Source organism: Engraulis encrasicolus, chromosome 19, assembly GCF_034702125.1.
Source record: "Engraulis encrasicolus isolate BLACKSEA-1 chromosome 19, IST_EnEncr_1.0, whole genome shotgun sequence".
In the NCBI taxonomy this organism is placed as follows: domain Eukaryota; kingdom Metazoa; phylum Chordata; class Actinopteri; order Clupeiformes; family Engraulidae; genus Engraulis; species Engraulis encrasicolus.
In genome coordinates this window covers 47631878-47658534 of record NC_085875.1, presented here as the reverse complement: position 1 = coordinate 47658534, position 26657 = coordinate 47631878, and the positions used below count along the sequence as shown (strand labels likewise).

At 43.0% G+C, this 26657-nt stretch overlaps 1 protein-coding gene across 2 annotated transcripts in view; it reads right to left on the bottom strand.

Moving 5' to 3' along the window:
• Positions 1 to 240: 240 nt before the first annotated feature.
• sh3yl1 (SH3 and SYLF domain containing 1) overlaps positions 241 to 26657 on the bottom strand; it is a 35825-nt gene continuing 9408 nt past the window's right edge. The window contains exons 3-11 of one of the 2 annotated variants that reach the window (XM_063184607.1): positions 25108 to 25221; positions 24860 to 24924; positions 20211 to 20323; positions 15660 to 15788; positions 14016 to 14184; positions 12802 to 12871; positions 12192 to 12248; positions 2153 to 2254; positions 241 to 1782 (exon numbers count right to left, since the gene is read on the bottom strand). In XM_063184607.1, coding sequence (XP_063040677.1) covers positions 1505 to 1782; positions 2153 to 2254; positions 12192 to 12248; positions 12802 to 12871; positions 14016 to 14184; positions 15660 to 15788; positions 20211 to 20323; positions 24860 to 24924; positions 25108 to 25221 — 1097 coding nt within the window. In that variant the 3' untranslated portion in view covers positions 241 to 1504. Of the gene's footprint in view, positions 1783 to 2152; positions 2258 to 12191; positions 12249 to 12801; positions 12872 to 14015; positions 14185 to 15659; positions 15789 to 20210; positions 20324 to 24859; positions 24925 to 25107; positions 25222 to 26657 lie in introns of both variants that reach the window. The other variant, XM_063184606.1, reaches the window with a different exon arrangement.

Here is a 26657-nt window from a genome sequence, read left to right as displayed (position 1 = left end):
AAGGCAAAAGCCCCGTAAGATATTTCAGTAATCACCTTTTAGATCACCGGTTGCGAAACTGACCCTGATGTATGCCAGCTGCCAGCATGAAGATTATAGGGTGATTCATCGATGCCGTCAGCTTAATTTGAGAAGGATGAAAAACAAATAAGTGGCAGTTATGAGCTAAAATATACGGTTGTCATCCACCACGGTTTATAGTAACCAACACGATGGGAAAACAGATATTTCACACACAGATACGGTTTCTGCACACGTTTTAATCAATATCCATAAAATGTCAGTTAAAAATACAATGCATTATTAGATTTCCTCTTACTTTAAATATATAATTCATCACAAGTCAAAGAGATCCATCAAAACAAATGCCTTGAAGGTAGAAAAGGTAGCAGATCTCTCTCACACACACACACACACGCGTTTCTCAGTTTAAAGATTTTGGCATCATCTGAATGTCAGCATTGATTTAAGCAGAGACTGTAAAACTCCTCCATGCCAAGGAGGACGTAACATAATAGGCTTCCTGTTTATAAAGTGCAGGTGTTAACGGAATAGCGCTATCCGTTTCATTCATCAAACCGTCCTTTGTTGTCCATATAAAAATCGTGTCCCCTGGCTCTTTGGCATGGAAGACTCTTAATCGGATAAGAGGAAACGTGTCATTCTGGGCCTAATGAGGGCCCAGCACGGTCCTGGGAAATGGTGTGCTTTGGAACCAGCCAGCCAACCACCACACAAACATTTACAACCATTTTCTGCAACTTTAAATCCATAAGTTAAGATTATTAACATTAAAAGGAACAGTCCACTCTATCTGGAAATGTGGTTGTACCCCTTTCCCTGTCTATCAGCCATTCTCTAATGTATTTCCTTCCTCCAAGCCAGCATGTATCAATTGAGCCCAATGGCACTATCTAGAAAGTAATAGTCCCATTCAGTTCAGTTGTGCTGTATGTACAGTGCGTACTGGACATGCTGGCTTGGAACTAGTAATATCACCAGACTCAGAGAACGGCTAGAAGAACAGCAGAAAGGTTAACCTCTATTGTTTAACTCAAGGGAAGTGGGCTAATGGGCAAATTTCCAGAAATGGTGGAGAGTTCCTTTAACATTAACAGAAAGACAACATTTAAGTGCATACACCACCACCATTTCCCACAAATGCATGACAAGTCATGTCATATCAGCAAAGGGTGTTTTTTTTTACCTTAGTGTTCAAAAATGTGCTTGTTATGGTGTGCCACTCAACTGAACGGTTGTCAAAAAAATAATTGTGTAACAAATAGTGTCAAAATTTTCCCTTGTTCATTTCACTCAAAAGCCTACACTGTGATAACCGATTATGAATGAGTCAGTGTAAGCACTCTCACGCCCACCCCTCCCCAACCACCACCCCTAGCCTCAGTGGGAGTGTGAAACCAAAACACCATCAAAAGGACTGAACCGTGCTCAATCGTTAACACAAGCACCCCTTTGTGTGTGCTTGTCTTCTGGTTCCTCCTCCTCAGTTGTAGGTTACATAGTTGGCAGGGAAAATCCCCACCTTGCCTCCTAGCCGGCCCTCCCACCAGTCGTACTGGGAGTCGGTCTTGGTGATGACTGAGATCTGGTCTCCAGCGTTGAAGCTGAGGTCGCCGGACTGCTGGCCCTCAAAGGCATGGACGGCAGTGACCATTAGCGGGGCGGGAGATGATGATGATGATGATGCCGATGCTCCCCAAGCTGAGGCAGAGCCAGCAGAAGCTGATGGTGCTCCCCAAGCTGAGGCAGATCCACCTGAAGCTGATTCAAGATTCCATACGTTTATTGCCATGTCAACATAGGAATTTGTTTAAGCATATCCCTAACCTCAAATATATAATGGACAAAGACACTCAACAGCAGAGCACATAAATATGAACAGACAGTAAAACAGTGGAGGCTACCCAGTAGTTATAGACAATGATGATCAGTAAACAAATTGCATATTAATGTGCATAATAAAGTGCCTGTTGAAGTGATACCAAGGTAAAGTACATACAGTACATACAGAATACTACGCGTCATGCACGGAAGAAGTCATAGCAAGTTCAAGTGTCTGATGGCCAGAGGATACAGTATGTGCTGCCTCTGAAATGGGATGTTGAGGTCCTAAGGCTTCTACATCTCCTACCTGATCCCCATGCAGAGTCTGCAGAGGTGGATGACGATGGTGATGGCGTCCATGCGGAGCTGGCAGAGGTTGATGACGACGTCCATGCTGACCCACTGGAAGCTGCTGGAGGGGAAAATGAATGGAAACAGATTACTCCTTCCACACCAACACAGCGGCAGCCAGGTGGTAGCGGCACGGGACACGGCTCAGTGTCTCCTGGCATTTAAAAAATGTACAGTCAATGAATGGCAAAATAGCAAAATAGCATCAGCTGTAGGGGGAGAATTTTGAACAGGATTGGCCATGCACTCAGACGTGGTAAGTGTGAACGGACAAGTAGAACACACCACCTGAGACTCGGCGGAAAGACCACCATCTTCCTGCTGCTGCCACGCCACACCCTGGTGTGTAAGAGACCTTATACCCCTTCAGAAGAATGCAGCAGCACACCATAACAGAAACCCTAGGGATTATGGCATTAGGTGGACAAATCATCAAAGTGGATTTCAGTCGGTCTTGATACTGATAGCTGATTTCTACTTGAAATGTGTTGCCAAAATGTGTTACACTTGCTGTAACCTAGACATACAGTATTCACCTAAAATCAAAATAGTGACTTGTCATCAGATCACACTAGATGGCAGTGTGAGCTTAATATGTGCACCCTCAGGGAAGCCATCCATACCCATTACTGACCCCACGCTCCACACTTTGAAAAGGCTGACTGTATACTGTTCTATGCCAAATATTTAGTCATTCTCCATTTTCTTTTTATTCATATTCACACAAGAATGAGTGTTTGTTATAATGACCACGTATCACAATTACATGATTGGCTTAAACTGATTCATTTATTGTACGTGATTCCTATCAGTGGTTTCAAGTGTAAACCTCTGGGGATTGAGAGACTGATTTACAAGGCTTTTCCAATTTTTTGTCCATACTGGATTAATACATTATTTCACACGACACGACCATTATCCTCTCATTGTAAATCCCCCTTCAGACACATTCAACATTACCTCACCACTGGCACAATCACATGTCTAATTCATGGCAAAATTATTATCACTACTGCCAATTCCACACAGGTACTGCCAAGACATCAAACAAAACAGAAACTAAGCACAATGAGTCAATGGATATGGAGTGAGATCACTTGATACGACTACTCAGTCAGCAATACAGGTAGCCAGCCTCAACATGTGCCCTACTGCTCCTGCCTCAGAATATTCAATATCAAGACATTTTGGGGGGGGGGCAGGTGCAGAAGCTGGGTGTGGGGGAGGCTGCCTTACTAAGCTATAGAAGATAAGCTATATTGGGGCATTATTGTCACTTCCTTTGATCGTGAACCACTTGTTCGTGTCAACATGGAACACAGTACATAAGGACAAAAAAAACTTTCCAAAAAGTACTTTCAAAAAGGGAATTTTATGTCCAGTAGGGCAAAGGGCAAGTGCTTTACCACCACCACGTCCCCATCTGTGCACATCAATGCTCAAAGAGGAAGACTAGTGTAAACTTCCATTGATGCCCAAATCAATATGGTGGTGGAAGTATGTGACTCATGGAAAACCGATAAAGTGGTCAATCAGCCTATTCAAGCATGAAACTATTGTACTATTATGAAGACACAAATAAATACTAGAGTTGCCCAACAGTACCTCCAGTCTATGGAATAATCTGATATAGTGTATGCTAAAAGTAGCTCATGGAAAAATCGGTGTGGAAAAAAAATGGCTATTCAAACAGGTGGTCCAAATTGCTTCCTTGGAGCAAAAAGATCTACAGTATAGACAAATGGGGCACAGGGGCGGTGGGGGTGGAATGGTATGGGTCTGCTCCTGGCACTCAGTTTGCGCTCCTATCTCAGCAAAAAATCACTGGACGCGCCAGAAATCTGCAGTCGGGCAGTTTTTCACTCTTAAACGCTTTTGACTCAAATCCTAAAATAACTGCATATCGAGTCTGTGTAAACCTCATTCCCCGGCCACCGCGAATGCAAGACACAACAAGCCGGAGCGATTTAGACAACTGGGAATCCGAGCTAGGAGAAGCCTCTTCAGATCTGTCAGGTTCGTTGTGTGTTTTGGCAGCGATGAGACACTCGAGCTATGCGGTTTTCTGCTCACACACGCAATCTTAAAAAGTGACAGGCCTCCGACAAGACGGGGCTGAGGCCATCGACTGACAGCGAGCCGGTTAGAAGCAATGTGGCATGATTAGCAAGTAAAGCAAGAGATGAGAGGAGAGGTTGCCTGATTATCATCGAATTTCAAATCTCGTATTGAGATGTAGGTCTGACCAAGAAGATAATGAATAACATTTCCCAAATGGCCTGATTAACCCACCTCCCTCGGCTTGCTACTGGTCGAGGACAGAAAAGCCTGTGCCCAAGTTTAAACCAAACATTTTAGTCCCAATAGGACGTCTCTGCTTAAACCATGTCACTGCCTTGAACACGCCTCCACCCACTTTTTCGAGAAGCAATCAACTTTGAGCCCTGGGTAGAGTTCCCAATTTATGCGGAGCTCAGAAACGATATATTGCTCCTGGCCTGACTAGAAGCAACAAAGTAAAAAAAATAATAATTCCAGGTTATATCTGGACCGGATGTTCCAGGAGGGCCTTGTCATCAGTCAACAGACTAATCAGTGAGGAGTGAGGAGGGATGACGAAGCTGTGACACACATTTAAAACTTCAATGGAGTTCACCCCCTCCCTCCAAGAATTGAACTGTTAGCGATTGGTGAGATTTGAGATGCCCGACTTATTTTACCCAGAGTTCACCCTTCCTTCCAGTAACATTTCTCAGTTTGCCCATTCGGTTACACTGTACTTGATGCAGGCATCTTACGTATGACATACCAGTGTCATAATATTGTCATGGATGAGTCATAAACATGATGTCAATGTCATAAATGTTTTATGGTCATGAAAAGCAGACATCGTATTATTAGGGCGGTCTTTACCAAGAAAGAATAGCACGTAGCTCTTTGGCACTGTGCCATACATTCTAAAAAGACTTGTTTTACTCAAAGACTTGATATCAAGTCAATTGTGTTTTTTTATGGGGGGTGGGGCTTAACACACTGATATGGTATGTTTGTTGTTCTCATGGACAAAGAACTCAATTTTTATGGATCTTGAAAAAACACTCAAATGTTGAAAAAAGCATGGCAACCCCCCGGTCTGAAATTGCACTCACTGAGTTAATGACAGACATAACATGTTTATGACATTTTACACATACATGACTGCATTATGACATTTTACACATACATGACTGCATTACGACACTGTTATGATACTGCTATTTGATACGTATGACGCCGGCATCAAGTAAAGTGTTACCGGCCATTCCATGCCCTCTGTAGGAGTGACATTAGTGCAAGTGTATGGTAAGACCACGTTAGTATCCTCCAGACATGAACTATTCTATGCTTGCCTTCTCCATCCCCTGCACATGCTCTGACCATGTTGTGTGAGCACTATTAAGCTTTTACCTTCTATTCCAAGTTGGACCATTTGAGTTTGTGCTGAACCTTATCCAAGAATCAATCAATACATCAATGGATGATGACAATGCCATCTTGTCAAACATCTTGCTCACAGTAGGTAAACCAAAGAAGAAGCTGTGGTGTACAAACTACTGCATTGGAAGGAAAAAGAAAAGAATAAAACCACACATCCACTTTCCCACTTCCTACAGCATTCAGTGTGGAACAGGTTAAAAGCCAACAGCCCTGGGCTGCAAACCCAGACATGCCAACAGAGGCCTCGAAAGTAATCTCACCATTTTAACATGTAAAAAAGAGAAGAAAAAAAAAACAGTATCGTTCATCATGGACCCTCTTCCTCAACCATCCATCCACCTCCCAAATCCACCTCAACCCCAGCCCCGCCCAGGTCTCTCTCCCTCCCTCCCTCTCTCCCTCCCTCTCCATTTCTCTTCCTCTCCAGGAGAACGACTGCGGCAGTGGAAGTGTGTAGAGCAGCTTTAGCTTCGTTCGTCACGGCCCCCCGGGGCCATGGGGGGATGGGTGTCAATTACAGCAGCAGCATAATGAGCCTGTGGGTGGCAACAAATGAGACGCTGTTGAGAGAATGTTTCATGAATCCCCATACGCTCCGCTGCAAAAGGCGAGATGAAGCTGTTGAGAAAAACGACAGGAAGATTGCAGGAAGTAGTAAGAGTGGTGGATTCACTCATTCGCATACGCACACGCGCACACACGCACGCACGCACGCACACGCACACGCACACACACACACAAACACTGGCTCTATGGCAACAAACTTGTCTCCAGAGAGAGAGAGAGACTAGAGACTAGAGAAAATAATAATAACAAGCTCATGACAAGTGGTAATATGATGACTTAATGATCCATCAATTGACTAAGATGCCTGGGATAAGGGCTACAAAGGCAGGAAGCAGACTTGGTGAAAGCCAAATCAGACAGGATGAGAAGGGTGGTGGTGGTGGGGGGACCAGGAGTCAATATTGTAAAAACTAAACAAATGGAATAATCTTCAATGTGGTGAATCAGCACCAATTTTAAATGTGGTGAAGACAGTGTGTGCACATGTATTGACTTCATTTGAAGGTGTTTGTTTGGAAGTGAAGGTGATTTGGTATTTAACAGCGCCAGGGCTCACTTGAAAAAGAGACAACAGTCTCAATGTGACTACCCTGAAGAAGTAAAGGAGAAATAATAAAATAAAAAAAACATCAAAAGGAAACAAATATTTCACAACCAAATACACATATCTGAATATGATCCCTCTTGTCTGCAGTCAGTCTGTTCTCATGTTCGAGACCAATTTGCCAGTGATGGACTCACAAATGATCTTAAATATGTATGCCAAAGGAGGGGCAAAACGCAGCTCAGGAAGGCAACAGGAACTACTCACCCACACACGCAATCGGCCCGAGGCTAAATATAAATAAGGAGTGATATTCAAAGCCACCACTTAGTGACAAATTAAAACGCTAACCGCTGGAAATGAAGAGTGCGACACCGGGGGAGGCGTTCCAGTAATGGCTACGTGCTGCTCTGCTCTGTCTGTTCGTGAAGAACAGTGAGGAAGGAGGAGGATCGCCGGAATACATACGTAGTACATACATAGTATATATTGATTTCACAGGGCGGACGTTTTGGATATTTTGGATATTTCGTCTGGCTTCAAGCAATTGTCAGGATTGCTAAAAATGAGTACTGAAGGGTCTTCACTTGGAAAAAAGTCACCTGATCGAGCCACGGCCTTGTCTGGCGAAGCTACGGTGACTTAAATTACATAAGACTTTGCTGATGATTTTAACCAAAGCAACTTAGATATTTAGGTACAGGGTATTGGTTACAGGACCCTGGAGCAATGTGGGGTTAGGTGCCTTGCTCAAGGGCACTTCAGCCATGGATGAAGGTGTTGGTAAGGGTGGGATTTGAACCTGCAACCCTCTGATCAACAGGCCAGACCTCTAACCATTGAGACATGGCTGCCCCGTTTCAGAATATTCAGAGGATGGGCTTACCACCTCGTATTTCAAATGACTGTGTATGCTACTGGTCAGCGCTACAAACAATCAGTGCCCTCGCTCGGTCCTCTAACCTAGCAATTAGCTGGGCCAATAATGGAATTAGTGCATTGCCAAAACGGGCTGTTCAAAATGCTCAATTTTGAATTTAAAATGTCAGACTTAGTCAGATTGGCCAGACTGACTTGGTCGCAAAGTTTTGTGCAGGGTCAGAGCGAGTGTGGGTAGACCCAGATTAGTCTATTAATCAACTGAGCACAATTAACTGTGTGACCCATGGTAGGATGCTAGGTATGCGGTGTTGAATGGTTTGACCCAGACACGTTTCCAAGCCAGCCTTCCTAACATGCTGCATGAAGGTCCCAGCTCTTTCTACAGGCAAGGAAGACTGCAAGACATTTAGATTGCAATGCAAACCCTTTCATTCAAAAACCTAAATGCGTCTGTCAAAACAGATGATACCTTAACTCACACTGTAATTTCTTCTTAGCTGTTGACTTTTTCCTTGCTATTTTTCCTTTGAAGCATGGGCCTTTTTATACTACAGTAATATAGTGCTCATGTTAAATCCATCCCAGCTGGGAGCGAAAGCAGAAAGATCCGAACATAAATGGTTCACCTGACCGCAAATACATCACACACTTAAAAAGGTAGGCTACAGTACTTTCTGTCGAATCCACATCAAGCTTAATGCGCCCTGTCCATTCAGAGAGGGTCAGGAGGAGGGAAAAGAAAATAAATAACTAAATGTGTGTGTGTGTGGTGTGGTGTGTGTGTGTGTGTGTGTGTGTGTGTGTGTGTGTGTGTGTGTGTGTGTGTGTGTGTGTGTGTGTGTGTGTGTGTGTGTGTGTGTGTGTGTGTGTGTGTGTGTGTGTGTGTGTGTGTGTGTATGTCTGTGAGAGAGAGTGAGAAAAACGGTACCGTGTGCTCACGCAGGTTTTGCACATGCAGTAAACTGAGTTCACCCTCTACACTTGAGCAAATGGGCTCCAGTATACGGGAATGTAACTTGTACATGTGCTTGAGGGGTCAGTGCACAACAGAATCAAAGTTTAAAAAACGAATATAACCTACGTTACCTACCCGTAATTCCTCAAACAATAGTCAGGGCTACTGCTAACAAAACATACATACTGTAGAGGCTGAAGAGGCTACAAATAGGGCAGGTTACAATTCAAACAAGGTGTTTAATAGAATTTAAAAAAAAATAAAAAACAGCCATACTGTAGATGAGGAGTAACCGGCTGGGACACAGGGAGGGATTCTCAGCTGCAATTAGAGCATTAGTCTATTTTATTTTATTATTATTATTATTTTTTTTTAAATATTTTTTAGGGGCTTTTATGCCTTTATTTGACAGGACAGTCGAAGATGGTGACAGGAAGCGAATGGGACAGAGAGACAGGGGAGGATCGGGAAATTACCCCAGCCGGATTCGAACCGGGGTCCCCGTGGGTGGGCATGCAAGCCCAAATGTGGGGGGCTTAGCGCGCTGCGCCACAGTGCCCCCTTTATTTTTAAATACTAAGGGGCGCGTCAGCAGGCTTAGGATGAGATCAAGGGAATATTTGTTCAAAAAAGGTTGAGAACCACTGCTTTACACTACTAGAGGTCAGGCTATAAATGGAGGAAATATGGTAAAAAGTAGAGGAAGACGACGAAGAGGAAGGAAAAACAGTGGTGGCATTGGTGTCCATATAGAATGTGACTTCAGAGGAGGAGTTTGGCTGTGGATGGTCATGTTGCCCAGGGTCATTTTTCCTCCTCCCTGTACGGACTCCCTGGAAGGAGGTGATGTACTGCTACAAATACAAGCGGACACAAACGGAAGAGCCGCCACCAGACTCCCACAAAACACACCCACACACACAAATATGTCCAGACATTGTGCCAAAACACACATAGATGCACAAACACACATCCTCCTGATCAGAAAACACACGCACGCACGCGCACGTACGCGCACGCACGCGCACGCACGCGCACACACACACACACACACACACACACACACACACACGCCCTGTCAAATGCACAGGAAACACGCATCAGGCATCATTCTGCTGCTTTGCTGCTTGTTACAGAGGCACAGTACACTGGCAAAGAGCAATTCTTAAGTTTCTTTTGTTTCAGAAGTTTTATCTTTCACATGGCATGTTTGACATGCTTCCGTCTAAAATATGCACACACTTAAAGTAATACTTTGTTGCAGCACCTTTTTTTATTACAGCTCAGTCTTTTTTATAAGGGTCTATCAGCATGGCACATGTTGATGTGGCAACATTTGTTCACTCCTCAGTGCAAAAGCACTCCAAATCTAACAGATTGTGAGTGCAGGGGTGTGTAGACTTTTCTAGACAATGTAGCTGCACTACAATTTCCACTTGCTTACAGTACGTAGATTGTGAATTCCTTTATTGGAGGACGCTGAATGTCCAACGTGTGGTGAACAATAACCAGGCTTCTGTGAAGAATTTTGAGGGCACATTGCAGTAATTCTGAGACGTCTTTGCCAGTGTTGTGTCAATGTGAGCTACCTGTCGAGAAGAGCTACCAAGCCATGGCAATGCACTACAATAGCGCCTCTAGGGGTTAAGCTTAGGAATAGGGATTGTATTCAGGCTGTGTTAAAAGCCTATTGGGAGCTCACCTCGAAGAAGCAGCCCAGAGACATAATGCCGGAAAACACTAAAAAAAACCTCATAAATGTAAAGCCACAACAAACTTAATCCTACAACAGCTTAGCATTGCGATCGTGAGAACAACAGAGCCCTCGGTCACATTGACCGTCAGAGGTCAGAAGCAGCAATATATTTACTGTAAAAAATGCACATGATTGAAACGGTGTGGTTCTTTTTTGCACGGGCCTTTAGTCTGTGGGCACGATAGTCGAGTTGTGTATATGCCCAGACTTGTCACATGCACCATACGGCATCTGGCTGATGTTTATTTCCTTTACCACTTGAAAAAGACATGAAAGGGGCCAATACTTGCTACGAAAATAAACACGCACACACGTTTACAGTCATGCAACTGCTCAGAAACACACACATACACACACAGCCAGCCACCCTCTCCCGCCTGTAACAGAGGAAAACAAAGGGAACTGCAGACATCCTGTGTGCGCGCACAGTAATTTCAGCCCACTTTCAGTGTATTCTCCCATTCTCCCATTCCCGCTTCTCAATAATACTTGCATGACTCATCATTATGATACTATAAGCAGTGTTGAAGGTGATTTGGAGTGGAATTTAAGGAAACCTTGGCAGGTTCGCCGAGGAACCTTACAGGAACCTCTGGGTTCCTCCAACAACTGATTAGTGCCTCTGCTCTCCTAAAAGTGATTTCGAGGACCATAGTAGCAAACCACCTTTGAACCTTTGAATTTTTACAGTGTGTCTGAAGACATGACTGGCAAACATGATGCAGCACGTAGTTAAGCTGACATACTACTGTATGTGTGCGTGTGGGAAAGTATGTGTTCAACAGGCTGCTGTCTGCTACTGTACCCGGGCTAGGCCCAGGGAGCATGGACGCCCTTCCTGTCTAAGTCCAGATGGAAACATGACCACGGAAGACGCATGGCGTCTGGCACGACAAAACAACAACTCCTCATCACTCACATATACACAGACACAGACACATAGAAAGAAATACACAATCATACCCAAACAAAGACGCATAGAAAGACATACACAGCCATACATACACAAATAGACTCATACACAGAAATGTACCCAGACATACAGCACATACACACAAACATTCGGACATACTGTGTACATGCACACAAACACACTCAGACTCATACACACAAATATACATACATTACAAACAGAGTCGGACATACAGTACATACACACAAACATTTATACGCACAAGCACACACTCCATTGGTTGAATGAAATTTGATTAGGATGGGTTTGTCTCATCAGCCCCTTGCTTTTTTTGAGCCCCTTAATACCATCATAAACATGCAATTCTGTCCACTGAACAGAAAACAAACATGTCCTCGCTTAGCCTGTCTGACAAGACGCCACTAGACTCACACACAGGCTTATCAACGAACGGCTTTAAGTACTGTGAATTAATTGCTCATTAAAATTATCCATGTTGTGTTCCTTGAGAAACTTAAAATAATAAACATGGCCAACACATTCGTAACCTTGGTCAATTCAACACATGGATTAGGAGTCTTGGCCTTAGTTGGGCAACCCTTTGTGTAATTCAATCATCATCTCTGTATCAACTGTTGTTTACTGTACAGTGTGTGAGTGAGAGTGTCAGAGTGCAAGGGTGAGTGAGTGCGAGAGAGCGAGAGTGGGAGAGAGTTAGCTATACTTAGCTTGCTATTATGCCACATCAGTGTTATGCCACATCAGTGTTATGAAAGTTAAATATTCCACCTGCCATTATGGGGACTCCAATGCTACTAACTTAGTTAGCCAGTTTGGGGGTTGAGATATGCAGCCCTAAATAGCAACTGCATAAATTAAGTCAACACGCAATACCACTCACCTGGGGCACTGTCTCTTTTTACGACCGACAGACTGGGGTAGAGGGCAGGTTTTGAATCTGTTTTGGGTGGAAGAAGAAAAAAAACATCCAGATGGAGACATGATTACTGGCAATTTCAGTGCTAAAAAACGGGCAGGTCCCGACTCGACAACCCAACACAGGCATTCCGTGCCAATCATCCGCGCCGTGACTTTCACCTATAGTAGAAAAGGTCCCTAGGCCCAGATTACGCACAACAATCCCATCCACCCCTTGCTGCTTCACGGCTAAAAATAGATATGTAGCTAAGAAGGGAACCAAATATTTGGCCTAGAATTTCTCATCGCCCAACACTTTGGTCACAATAGCAGGTTATGACATAGAGCTCCTGTCAGTCTGCACATGGTATTTAAAAGGGATTCTTCTTAAGGGATTGGGACAGTCAAAAGGAAGGGGGGGGATAAAGATGATATAGGAACTACATCATCTCCGGCATAATGTTTTGCACCATCTACAGGAAACAACGCAAGGATTAGCAGACTCACTTGTTGTGGAGATTGACGCTGCACAGAGTCAAGTACAGGTTGACAAGACAAGACAAGAGGAGGGACAGATCTTCAATCCAACCTACCACTGTGACTGCCACCAGAGCTGGATGAGGGCTTCTGACTAGGAGGTCGAGGTCTGGGAGGTCCGGGCATCTGTCAGTGACATAACAGAATAATACCTGACGTCAACACAATAGAAAGCAGTTTGGGAAACTACCACTCAAAATCCTCAGAATGCCACATATTTGCATAGTGGTGGCACAGTGGTAGCACAGTGGGGACCGCTGTAAGAAAGATGGGAGTTTGAAGTTTTAATTGCACTCCACGAAATTCACAAATCACTCATAAAATAGAGACCCACATGAACTTGAGCTGTACTCATGGTGAAAAGACAAAGTATGTACATAGAGAAGCATTGTATGCCCTAATTGTACATGCAATGCATGCCCATGCAAGATATGACCTTTGATGATGAAAGCAGCCAAAGGGGTATTCTGCAGTCATCTCAGTCAGTCGTGAGATTCATAATATGCACTAACCCTGATGCAACCCTTCCAGTGGGGAATGTCAAGTCTTTAAATATACATCGATGGGAACAAGCCAAAAAGCCTTTTTATCCTGCGAGGACAGAAGAAAGGCATCTCCGCAGTGCATAAATAAAAGGCCAGCCTCTTAATTCCCCCTTTCTCCCTCGCTCGCCCACTTCTTAAGCACACTGTGATTCATGGCTCGCTTGATTATGGTCTCCTTTTCCTGGATTTAATCTGCATTACTTCTAAGCTTAATTTAGATTTGATTTTAATAGTCCGGTTCGACCCCATCGCCAGATCGGACGGAACAGAGCTTCCTGTTGCTAACGTCTGGCACCAAATGGAGAGGTTAAAAATAAATGTGGTGGACAAATACATATAGTGTTTTAAGGTGACAGTCAAGACGCCCCTTCCTAAATGTTCAAGGGACAATAGAGTAGTGAAATGGACTAATAGCACGTTAGATCCAATTATCAAATAAGGTCCATGTGACTTATGAAGATCAAATGAGATTACACAAGCCCAATAAAACAGAGAATGACAATGCCACAATATGACAACACAATTGAAAAGGACCTGATGTTACTGAAATGAAATCGCAACACTTCTTAGTTCATTTCACTGGCTAGTTCTACATTAAATATTAACCCCAGAACCATGTTTAGCTTTAAGCACAACTCCATAGCCACACTTAAGCTTTCGGTTTTAAAAACAAAGACAAAGTGAAAATAATTATTTCATTCAATGATCACTTTAGAAGGACAGACCGACAAGCCGAAAGGACGATTTGATGGGGTTTTGGAGTGCCTCCTCTGCCAGTCATTGGTGTACTTCTCCACATAGTCGTCTAGAATGGTGTACAGCTCTTGCACCTCAAAAGGAGGATCCACATCTCCATTCAGAATGGCAGAGGCACGGATGTCTCGTCCGTAGAACCTAGACGCACCACAAAATAATTGCAAACACAAATACAATTATAGACACACTCAACAAGCACAAGCACAAGCACAATCGTGTATCGTCCATCACCTAAACAAAACCAAATCACTGAATTTAACCTTAACAAGACATAATTTCAACTTCCAGTTTGTTAGTCTCATCATCTGCACATAATCTGTTGAACAATCCACTGGACTACCTAAGAGAAGTCACCAAATGAGTAACCTCTCACTACCTTGGTGTGTATACATGCATCGAATCCTGAACTCTAAGGAAGCTGCTGGGAACTACTGGATGATGCAAATAAAGCATACCTATTGTTTTCTGTAAATTAAAAAAGTATGGTGTGTGCAGAATGCACAGAAGCCTAATCTCATAAGAGTTATTTGAAATGACCACAGACTTGAACTGGAAATCAGAGTTGGGAGCAAAGAAAAGCAAATATTACAAAACAGATATCACAAAACAGTCATGTCAATGGAAATGTACTTTATAATTAAAAAGCTGAAATAAAACTGCACAAAATAAGTGACTGATTATTAACAGAAGAGTAGAGAATAACACAGTTGGTACATGTTTCCAAATGAACACAGTTCATTGAGTAAAAGCAGACGCCAAAATGATCTGTGTATGAACTCAAAAGTACGTGCTTCTGAGCATCGGATTAACTTCTGTGGTCATGTCAGAGAAGTTTTTAGAAATTCTTTGGGAAAGTAAATGTTTACACTGGCTTTTTCAGCACAGTTAAGGTAATGCCAAAAATAATTCAGTATTTAAGCCTATCGAGTCTATTGACCGAACATTGGCAGTGGCAATAACACTGATATTACGTAATGTTAAAAAGAGCATTGACATTTCACCAAATTGGGAGATCATGTTGAAGCCATGTGGACAGAAACTATAGAATCCCCAAAACCTACCAGAGGTCTTCCTTGTGGCAATTCGACACTTGGGGCTCGAACCTGCAACCTCCCAATCACAGCAACAGTATAGCATGGGACCACAGGTATGACACTACTGAGCTAAAGGTCTGGGCCGATAACTCAGCATTACTGCATGTGTATGAGGCTTTGGAAGGGAGGTCTGCAAACATTCTACTGCCTTAAGGCAATCTCAAACTACACGACTCACGATTTTGTGTCCGATTTTGACGTTGGGATGTGGTGCACACATGAAGAGAATCACAACTATCAATCTTATCCCTGATCCTAAAAACCCGAGACAATGCCCACCGCTCTATTTCTCGAACACTGTTTGATATCTATGATTTGTGATCAGCGACTCTTTGAACTGGCAAAATTCTATCTTAGAAAGTCGGTAATGATGAGTAAATCTTGCCCGGCAATCGCTTGTGATGGTCCTGCGGGGTAAAGTTCCACCGATTGTCGCAAAGGGGGAGGGGTGTTCAGCCAAGATTCCGGCTGATTGTCGTGTAGTTTGAGCCTGGCTTAACTCTGATAGCTGACACTTACTTCCTGTTGGTCTCCTTGCGCTCGAGAAGGTAGGAGCCCTCCAGAGACACGCCGGCGTAGAGGCCGCGCGACTTGCAGTAGGAGAAGACGGGAGATGTGCTGCGCAGTGCTACATCGGCCTCCAGGTTTCTACAGGACAGATGGACAGACAAGGGCGCCAGAATGAGTATGCAAATATACATTTTGGGCTTTTTTGCCTTTATTTGATTGGACAGTGAAGACATTGACAGGAAGCGAGTGGGGAGAGAAGGGTAGGCAAAGGGTCGGCAAAGGACCCGGGCTGGAATCAAACCCAGGTCAGCCATGTAGCAGACAAGTGTCCTACTGTTAGCACCACGATAGGGCTGCCAGAACAAGTTTTCAAGAGGTGGTGCTTTTTTTGGTTACTTTATTTCTTAACAATATTACTGCTGCTGCACTCCACTCATTTGTCTGCAGTAAGTGTTGAGAAAGCCTTATTTCAGGAGCCCAAAAGTGGGGATACCAATGCAACAGTGCATCCCCAGGCACCTATGTGGACAGATGTTAGGACCGAGCCTTCAAAAAAAATTAAGGTCTTACATTCTTAGAACACAAAGCAAGATTTTTAGAACACAAAGCAACATTTTTGTGAATATTTCAAAAAAGTTTCAACTTTCATGTCTTTGAGGGATTACTGTATTTTGGAAGCAAAAAGGTCCAGGCTTGTTCAAAGAGAACCACTTCCTCCACCAACCTTGTGGTTGTCCTCAAACAATGAACTGCAAGCTGCTTGACAACACTGGGCTTTACAGCTAGCTCCGGTGCAGACTTCAGTGTCCAACTGCATATGTAACTCAATCATATAATTCTTACTATATCTAAAACAAAGAGTCTGTTATGGGTTACAGTGGTCAAACGTTTGTTTAAAAGGTATCCCAGTCTCCCTAAAGTTAATGACGTTGATGGATGAGCATAGTGCCATTCCTAACGTTGTCCAGACAGGAAATGTTAACACTACCCAACATTATCCAGTACATACGTTATCTGGCTTGTAACAGAATGCTGTGGCAGTGTTTTGGTATTTTTAATAACATTAGCCGTCATCTTTAGTGAAGGAGGTATCCCCTTAGGTTGCATAGCAACATTAAGCCTCATCCCTACCCCGTTTAAACGTTTTCTCAACTACTATTTTGAGAACTGTATATTGCTGGAATGGAATTTTTGGGACAATGCCTTGTAATTTTCCATTGCAAAAACTATTTTTTAATCTCAGATCAATTCTGTGAATTATGACAGCAAAGTTTACAGGAAAACGTTTTAGTACCATAAGTAAATAAATACAGTTTTCCAACCTGGTAACAGATCAAAGTCAGGAAAACACCACATACTGTACAAAAACAAAACAGCTTTTTTGCATCCCACACATTTTAATGTGCCGTCGTGCGCATTGTCTCCCGGTGTTTTCCCTCTCTACTCTCTGTCTCACACGCGCACCCCACCACAAGCAGGGACGAGAAAAATTACCATTCCCAAATTTAGCTCGCTGGCACCAACCTCAACTAAACACTCTGGCTTTTTAAGTGCTCCTCATACAGTAAATACATCAAGTTGGCAACTGCTAAAAATAAAATGCACGCTCAAGGCATCATTCCAGCCTGGCTTGTAAACAATAATTATTCTCTGCCAGCTCCAATCATTAGAAAACATAATGGAGAAAAAAATGCACTGTGACTTGCATCAGTGCAACCCTGCGCCCTTCCTTACACCCTCTGGTTTGCACAATGAGAGTGCAGAGCCGCAGAGGAGCAGGGACTGCTGTGCTGGGTGCAGAGGAGTGGTGCCCATTGCTGTCCCAGCAACAACACAAAAACCCAAATGTCTTCAAAGATCCTGCAAGTCACAGCATGACCTATGAGAGTTTCTTTAGAAACTAGCACAGGCAGGAATCCTGGGTCTGTTCCCTGAATTCAAATTACAGAATATTTCATTTTATTTAGGTGCACAAGAAAACCTTAATGCCATTAAAGATGTAAATGATTTTAGGAATAAAAACATAAAATCAACTGCCATTTCACCAAATACAAAAACACACCACTCCCATATGTGATGTATGCAGCTGGTTTATGGGGATTACCGTTTGGAAGGGTTAATAAAAGAACATCTCAAACCAAGACGTGTTTTCCCTTAAGATAAATTTAAAAATAAATCCGCAATCTGGCCAGTTGCACAGCCTTTTATTAAGCAACTGCCTGTTGGGCCTGGATTTAATGAGACATTTCTGAGTGACCAAGACATGCTCTGAATTTATCCTTCAACAAAAAAAGAAAGTCGTGCTCAACACAATGCATTGCACAAGGATGCTGATTGCCGCTTAGGACAAGATAAATAAACTGTGTGTGTGTGTGTGTGTGTGTGTGTGTGTGTGTGTGTGTGTGTGTGTGTGTGTGTGTGTGTGTGTGTGTGTGTGTGTGTGTGGTCACAGAGGCTAAATTAACTTGAAACAAGTTAACACAGTGATCTTGGTAACTACAAGCACAAAGGTTTTCACTAAAATGGTATTTTAGGAATGTTTGTGTAATGGTCATTTTATCCTTGTGCAGTCTAAATGTGATTGATGATTATAGATCTGAACAAACAAATCTGGGCAAATATCCAGCAACAGTCTGACAATGTGTCAGGAAAAAAAATGTACTCAAGACACATTCCCCCAACTGGGCATTTCAGAATTTTCCATTTCCTACATAAAACAGCCAACCAAACGGTGCCCTTCGTGTGGACTATTAAGTCCATGTAAACTTCCTCTATAGAAAAATAAAACCAACACTTTAAAGGAATGGTTCAGTGAGCTCATGAGAATGTGTGTTCCCGTACACTGAATTCTTCATCCAATTGCAACACGTTTTCTCTGAATGAGGGTGAAATGTCTTCAAAGTTACATAACATGACTTGATTCAGAAAGAATCTGTGTGGTCTGAAAGACTGCCTCATTGTTTCTCAACCCATAAATTACACCATGAGTGAAAGAAAAAAAACAGTAACAAGAAAATATAGGCATAATGAAGACAGAATCAGGATGTTATTTTACACCAACGACATGATCAAGTCAACTGTCAAGAACAGAAATTATGATTTCCTGAAAGCATTTGGGACATTACAATAACACTGACATATTCATTGCCTTAAACATTCACTATTATGAATATGAGGAACGTAAGTCTGCCACAGGCCTCTACATGACCATCCTCTGCCACAACCATCAAGGCACTTTGTGGTCAGAAACCCCACAGAGGCCACCCGCAAGCTTAAGAATACACTACAACAGATCATTGCTGGTGTTCTGCTAGCAGTGGGGTTTGGGCCGTGATGATTAAGAAAACGAAAATCACGATTTAATCTTGATCACACAGGGGGCAAGATACTTATCTGCCTTTAGGTGTCCTTGAAACCAGAACAATAGGCTGGTGCTTCTTTCCAAAAGTCTGTCAGCCCACCTAAGCTTCATGCTATTGGCCTTTTACTTAATTATTACAATTCCATTTTATTTTGCTAATCTCTTTTTTCTCTGTTTTTAATAACATTCTGTACAAAATTCAGTTGTTTATTGTTGCTGAATAATCATGATTAATAACCGTGACTTCAATTCGGATTCAAATAATCGTGATAATCTTTTTTTTCATAAACGTGCAGTCCTAGCTAACAGCAAGAAGATTTTCCCAATAGCATTGCCCCAAAGTCATATTACAAATGACCATCAACATATAAGGGATAAATGACTCTCTGGAGGACCGTAAATGTCAAATAAAACAAGACCGCACAAAAAAATTTTCTGAGCCCAATGTGTTAATTTAAGGACACTTTTGTATGATGGAATGTACAACCAATATTAGATTGCACAGTAGGAAATAATAAATTCTACTCGTTTGTCGTTTCCTCATTCATTCAGGATAGAATTAGGCTTAATCTTTGAAGGTTTTCACATTAACTTAATTTCAATCACACTTGTATTTATTTTTCCACATTATTTACTTTATGCTTTTTGCTGTTGTTTGTGTCAGAACTAATCTTGCATTACATTGCCTGCGTAATTAGTATAACTCATGACGTATTCTACTTAACATTATATCTAGCAGACAATTTTATCCAAAACAAATTACACGACCTACATTATACATGCCAGCCCATAGTGACACACATGTTATACGAACACAAATATTCTGTAAGCAATGCTTGGTGAAACTGAGGATATTGAAACAGGATTCAATCAAGTAACTTAGCAATCAATTAATCAACGTCATTCTGATGTGATTTGATACACTACCAAGAGACACACCTTTACCCATATAAAACAGACAGCTTTTTGGCGCGTCGAGTGAAGGCATGTGATTAGCAGTGTGAGGTCAAGGTTCCTACCGGTCTGCCTTACTGTGGCCTAACGGAAGGGCACTAGTTCACTACGCCAACGACCCGGGTTCGGTTCCTGCCCGGGTCATTTGCAGATCCCTCCCCATCTCTCTCTCCCCACTTATTTCCTGTCACTCTGTCTCTGTCTAAAAATAAAGCACGAAAAAATACATAACAATATATTCCTACCTGCCAAGAGGCCCCACTGCCACAGTGCAGTTGCCACCAAACGTCAGGTTCCCTCCTTTACTGAAGGCTTCCACCGCTCTCCTCTGGTACAGAATAATGACAAAGTCGGACGCCTGCGGGCAAATCAGAGTCAGCGTGAGTAAAAGATGGCAAGGCAGAAGGAAAACAAAAAACACTTGCACCAGAGAAGTTGAAAAAAGAAAGTAAACCAAGCCAAACAAATACTTAAAGATAGTACACAGAGTTGAATTGAAAAGTATACACAAGGCAAACAGAGAGGTCAAATTGACATATGGACTTGAAAGTGGGTAAAGCTAGATGTGAGAGAGAGAGAGAGAGAGAGAGAGAGAGAGAGAGAGAGAGAGAGAGAGAGAGAGAGAGAGAGAGAGAGAGAGAGAGAGAGAGAGAGAGAGAGAGAGAGAGAGAGAGAGAGAGAGAGAGAGATTGGTCAGCAAGATGCACTGTAGCATCAGATCAATCCTGCCCTGACAACAAAAGAAAAAAAAACTCCAAAAAAGCCACAAGTCATGTGACCACAATGAGGTGCCCAGCCCCCGCAACCACCACCCCAACCCTCTCAACAGCACAACAACCCCCAGCGTCAGACAGTGGCAGTGGCACAATGGCATTCTTCAGCGTTTCGCTTGCAGGTTGTTTTTACGAGCCAAAAAAGCTGAGCTGAACCCAGCCTCTGCACGCATGCCTCGACATGGGATGATGAGAGGAGAACGAAGCGATAAAAAGGGCCCTTTTAAAAGCCTCAAATGATGGGCAAAGCATCCAGAGGACATACATCAAACATGACAAGGACAGTGGCACTCGCTGTTGTCTTTCGTCAGCGTGCCGTGGGTTGAAATCTTTGAAGTGCTTTGAGGGACGGCGGCGGCGTGTGTTTGTCTGGGCTCTAGGAGCCGGGCCACCGAGCTGTTCTTGGAAGCGTTTCAAGATGCATAATGGTTTTGTTTGCCCAGGGTAATAAGTCACAAAAGGAGCAATGCCATTTTGATTTTCTCTCGCTGCTGCGTGCTGCAAGTTGAACAGGAGAGCAATGCGTTCGCTGCAGGGGACACTGTCGTTTGACAGGAGAGCAATGCGCTCGCTGCAGGGACACTGTGGGGTTGACAGCAGGGAACGGTGGCAGCAGCTGGAGTAACATGCAACAGAGGAGAGGACAGCTACTGCAGGGCGTGGAGAAAGGGGGAAGATGCATGCATGCACAAACACACAAACACACACACACAAACAACATGCACCACATGACAGTATGACTCATAACAAAGCTGGAGGTCACCGAGGTCAAAGCAGGAAGAGAAAGTGCTTGAGTAGTTCCCCATGATGACAAACTAGCTCAGCTGGACCACACATGCCAAGTGATTTCCTGTGTTGGTTGGCACCATGAGGGTTTCCATTGTACTCATGAGTAAGGATGGAGACTGACGAAGATGAGGGAGAGAAAGATTAGAAGGAAGGAGGAGGAGATTAGGTAGTTAGCATGTCCCTGTCTAACTTCTAACACTATGTAAGCATTAACTTGGTAGTATGAGTGTATGAACTACTAGTATGAGTGTATGAACTACTAGTGTGTGTATGGATGAAGCGTAGGGGAAAAGCTCGCATCTGGACTAGGACCAGCTTGCGCAACAGGTCTCAGCAACAGCCAGCGACGGCCGAGCTCTCTCTCCAGCTTGCTCCTCTGCCATGTTCAAGGTTTGTGTGGAAATCCCCACACAAATGTTCATAAAATCTCAAAAGGTTCCATATTCCTCCCACGGTGCACGCTAGTTCATAAGCACATTGTCAAACGGTAACAATTCCTCAGCTAGCGTTGCTCCACTGCTTCGGAAGGCGAGACTCTACTTCTCTGCAAGGAATTGCATTTCAACTTGTCCAAAGTTCTGTGCATTTCACTTCTTCAGCAAGCCTGTCTAAGTGTCCGCCTGGTCTGCGTCCATGCGACAAGTCTCTCTGCAAGACTCTTGTATCCAAGATACGTCGTTTCCGTGACCCGTGACCCCCGACCTTTTAGAGGCTAGAGGCTGGGCGTTCCCCCCATGTGGTGTTCTATCTGTGCACCTAAGCTACTGTAACTTCTTTACAAGGAGGTTGAAGAGAATAAGGGGCAACACTGACATCATGTAAAGTGCTACCGAATGAGGAGATTTTCTGAAATACAGTGTGGTGAAAACAAGGTAAACATCCTGTGTTGGTTGGCACCCTCACGGTTGGCATTGTACTCATGAGTAAGGATGTAGAGAATGATGAAAAAGAGGGAGAGGAGGATTAGTAGAACGAGGAGGAGGTTGAAGAGAATGAGGAGATCATCTGAAGTACAGTGTGGTGAAAAGATGGCAAACATTGAGCCTCTTACTGCGGAAGGGCCCATGGATGGCCCAATAAACTACGCTATGATGCTATGACAATGGACAGAGTCTTCAGTCAGCGATTAAGACTTGGTCATTATCATTTTGGTGACAAATAGGTTATAACAGAGGCTCTACACTAAGGGGTTATGGGTAGGCGTTGTACTTGTGAGTGAGGGAGAATGAAAATGAGTCAATAGTAATCACAATCCAAGAGAGAAAAGTTCATCCAGGCACTCCAACCAAGGTGTCCAAGCGGGAAGTTACAAGAAAAAGCCTTTAATAATATTGTGCTGGGGTTACATTAAAAAAAGCTTTTTTTAATGTAACCCCAGCCCAGTATTGTTGAGGGCTGTTTAATGTAACTTCCTGCTTGGACACATTGTTTGGAGTGCCTGGATGAACTTTTCTCTCTTGAATGAACTGATCCCTGATATCGAAGAGCACCCAACAAACTCAGAAAACACGCTGATGACTGCTTGAGCTTCCAGCCAACTGTGTGCTTTTCATTAATCACAATCTGCATACAATATGTAGACAAGAAAGTGACACCAGCAAACATGATCTTGGTTTAGGATTCAACTTGTGCACAGATGATTATGCACAGAGGATGAAAGTGCACCGGCTACTCAGGACTGTAGGAGATGCCTCTCAGTATTTCTCCTCCCTGCCCCTAGGCCTACTAGTATGATGTGTTTGCCAGGTCAGGCCGATAACTAACATTGTTTTTTTATGTTCGGAACAAATGTAGAGTTTGCAAACAGAATACTGACAATATTCTGTGTGAAACCAGAATATTCCCTGCAAATGCGCTCAGTGATGGGCAATGAATAGCAGCGAAGCAGGCCGTCTGAAGGGCCGAAAAGAGACCATTTTGCAATGCTTTTGTTCAACACTATCTTCCGGAGGGGCATGCCGCCAGACCCCCCGGTGTAAGTGCTTTCCACAATTACGTGTGCACCCTGCATTTTTCTGCTTTCTTAAGCTTCCTCAAACCTCTTGCAATAACTCCGCCTATGACAAAAGGGTAAACCTGGGCACAGCGCTTGGCACTAGTTCATAAACAACCAGTACTCCATCAAACCGTTAAGTGGACTGGCCCTTCCAAAAAGTCGATAAGAGCCCGTTATAAATGGTGCGACCTATTCTTCCAGAGTGTGAAGTGTTGGATTTCTACCACTCAAGGAAATCAAATAAACTCTTAATAGGACACAGTATTCAAACACTTGCCCTTGTCTAATTAAAATAAGTGACAAATAATGAAATGTAGGGCCTTCCTTGAACAATAGTACAGTCATAAAGTACATAATATCAAATAAAAACACATCATTGTAAAATAAAAAACTATGATAGCAAAGTTGTGTGTGAATGATCTACTGTAGAATAAAAACAGGATGTGGGAAATGTAAAAACGGTAACAGAACACATGACCACACAGGACCAATGCCTGTGGAAACAAGTTCATAGGAGACTAATAATAAAACTGATTCTGAATCAATGACATGCAATGAAAATGCCCTACCCCCTTGGGAGACTGAGAGATTGAAAAAAGAACTGCATGTGTGCTGAGGCATGCACGTGTGTTGGGGAGTGTGTGTGTATGTGTGTGTGTGTGTGTGTATACGTGTGTATACGTGTGTATACGTGTGTATACGTGTGCATGCGGGCATCTTTCAAAGAGAGCAATGGAGGCAGGCTCCCTGGTGAAGGATTTAGTGTTAGATGGTGTGCAGATAATTAACCAGGGAAAAACTCACTCGTCAGACAGATTCATTTAGACCCCTCATCCCCCCTTATGAAATCACAGCACGGATGTTTACTCAGCAAAGAATGTCTCGTTTTCAAGGAAGTTTAAGTGAGAAAGGAAGAAAAACAACAACTCGATGGCATATAGATAGTCGCAGAACAAACAATGTGTACTGCAAATGAAAACAAAGCATACATGAATAATAACATGTATGCGCAGAATTAAAGACAGGGGAATAGGGGAACGCATACTGGATTACATCCATTATCCACGGTACAGTAAATACAGTGTACACACACACACACACACACACACACACACACACACACACACACACACACACACACACACACACACACAGACAGACACACAGAGAAACACAGACACACAGAGAAACACAGACACACACACACACGCTAAAGGTGAACTGAAGTCACATATTTGGCATTTGTTTGCTCAGCCATTCCAAACGATTGCAGATCGTGTTGCCTCACAACTGAGCAGTCAAGGAGGAAAACAGGAGAGACGGCTGGCTGACTCACCTCCAAGCCGATCTCAAATCCTCCACCGAGGCCAGCGATGCCAATGGCTGATGGAGCAGACCACCCTTAAATGGAAGTTTCAGGAAAAAGAAACTTGGATATTAAGTTCTATTTACTGCACTGGCAAAGTTTCTCCACATGGTAGTTTTTCTGATGGAGCAGTCAAGTCAGATATAAAGAGAGGATGAACAGTATAACCAATGAACCGTATACGTTTGTCAACAGAGAGAGTAAAAAGTAATTCTTACGTCCATCTGGGAGCTTGGCGATGACTATCCCACTGCCTCCACGAGCTGTGATCATAAAACCCGCCCGGATGACCGATATGATGGCCAGACCTTGGGCCGTGGCAATGATATGAGCTTTCAGTACAAGAGAGTAGAAAAAACAAGCAAACACAAACATCGGATGAGAAGAGGAAACAGGTCAACAAGGGTTTGATAGATGTGACTTGATTTATATATTTAAACTAAAAAAATCATTGAGGACACAGTCCTGAAAACATACACATACCAGTATATCACAACAAGCTATTAAGTAAAACAAATAATTCATTAAAACTCATCAAAAAATGAATGTGATAATAACATCTAAGAATGACATCAAACGACACAGAAGTGTCAAGACCAACACTTCGTTTCAAGGCGTTTCATGATGATGCAGCTAATGGATGTGGCCTGTATTACAAGAAATCAATCTTAGGAGTCGTTTATATGATGACAATTGCGAGGGAACACAACAAATTATTTGGCAACACTTTACTTGATGCAGACGTCATACGCATGACATAACAATGTCATAACGGTGTCATAATGCAGCCATTAATGTGTCATAAGCATTATGTCAATGTCAAACATTTCATGACTTGATCATTAAGTGATATTCGGTTATGGCAGACAGTCCTTACAATGTCAGCTTTTCATGACCATAAAAAATGTATGATACTGACACCATGTTAATGAACCTGTTGTGACACTGTTTTGACACGGTTATGTCATCCATATATGACGCTGGTCTTCAGCCTTTATGTATTGTCCCCAAAGAGAAACTTGTTTTCACCACCATCATAACTTGTAACCGCAAACATGAAGACATACAGCGCACAAACAGGCATGGGGACAATAACATCACAGATGCACAAGGACATCAAGCACCATACATGCACACTCAAACACCGACAGACCACACAAGGATATAATCACACAATATCAGTGAGGAAACAAAGGCGTTGCTAAACCCGAGACAAGAGGCCAGCTTCCAGAGGAAAGGAAAGGAGAACTAAGACTGACTTGCACCCATGGCTTTTCAGAACTAAGGAAGAGAACTAGATCAACAAAGGTAGTTTGACTTCAATCTCTACATAGCTCTCTTTCATTTTCATTCCTGAAATTCCTCCAGGTCTCATACAAAAGGGTGAATTGTCAATAAAAAGTATTTAAAATGGCAATGAATATGCAAAAAATAGCATAAAACACAGTATAAAGTTGCCCTCTGTGTTATACTGTGGAAGCTTACATTTAACAAGGTCTGGTCTAAAACTGAACTACTGAGGACGGCTCCCAATGCCTGAGAACAAATTGCTATTTACATGGCCTATTTTAGAGGGCACACACACATTATGGAGTCTGGGTTAAATGTCTCACTTGGTAATTGGTCTCTATGAATATATGTTCTCTTAAGACATTACAAATATTTGTACAAATGATACGACAATGGACATGTCCAATTACATGTAAGGCATCTATAGTCTAAATATCGGACCAATAACAAGCCATCCACCATGACTGCGATGGGATTA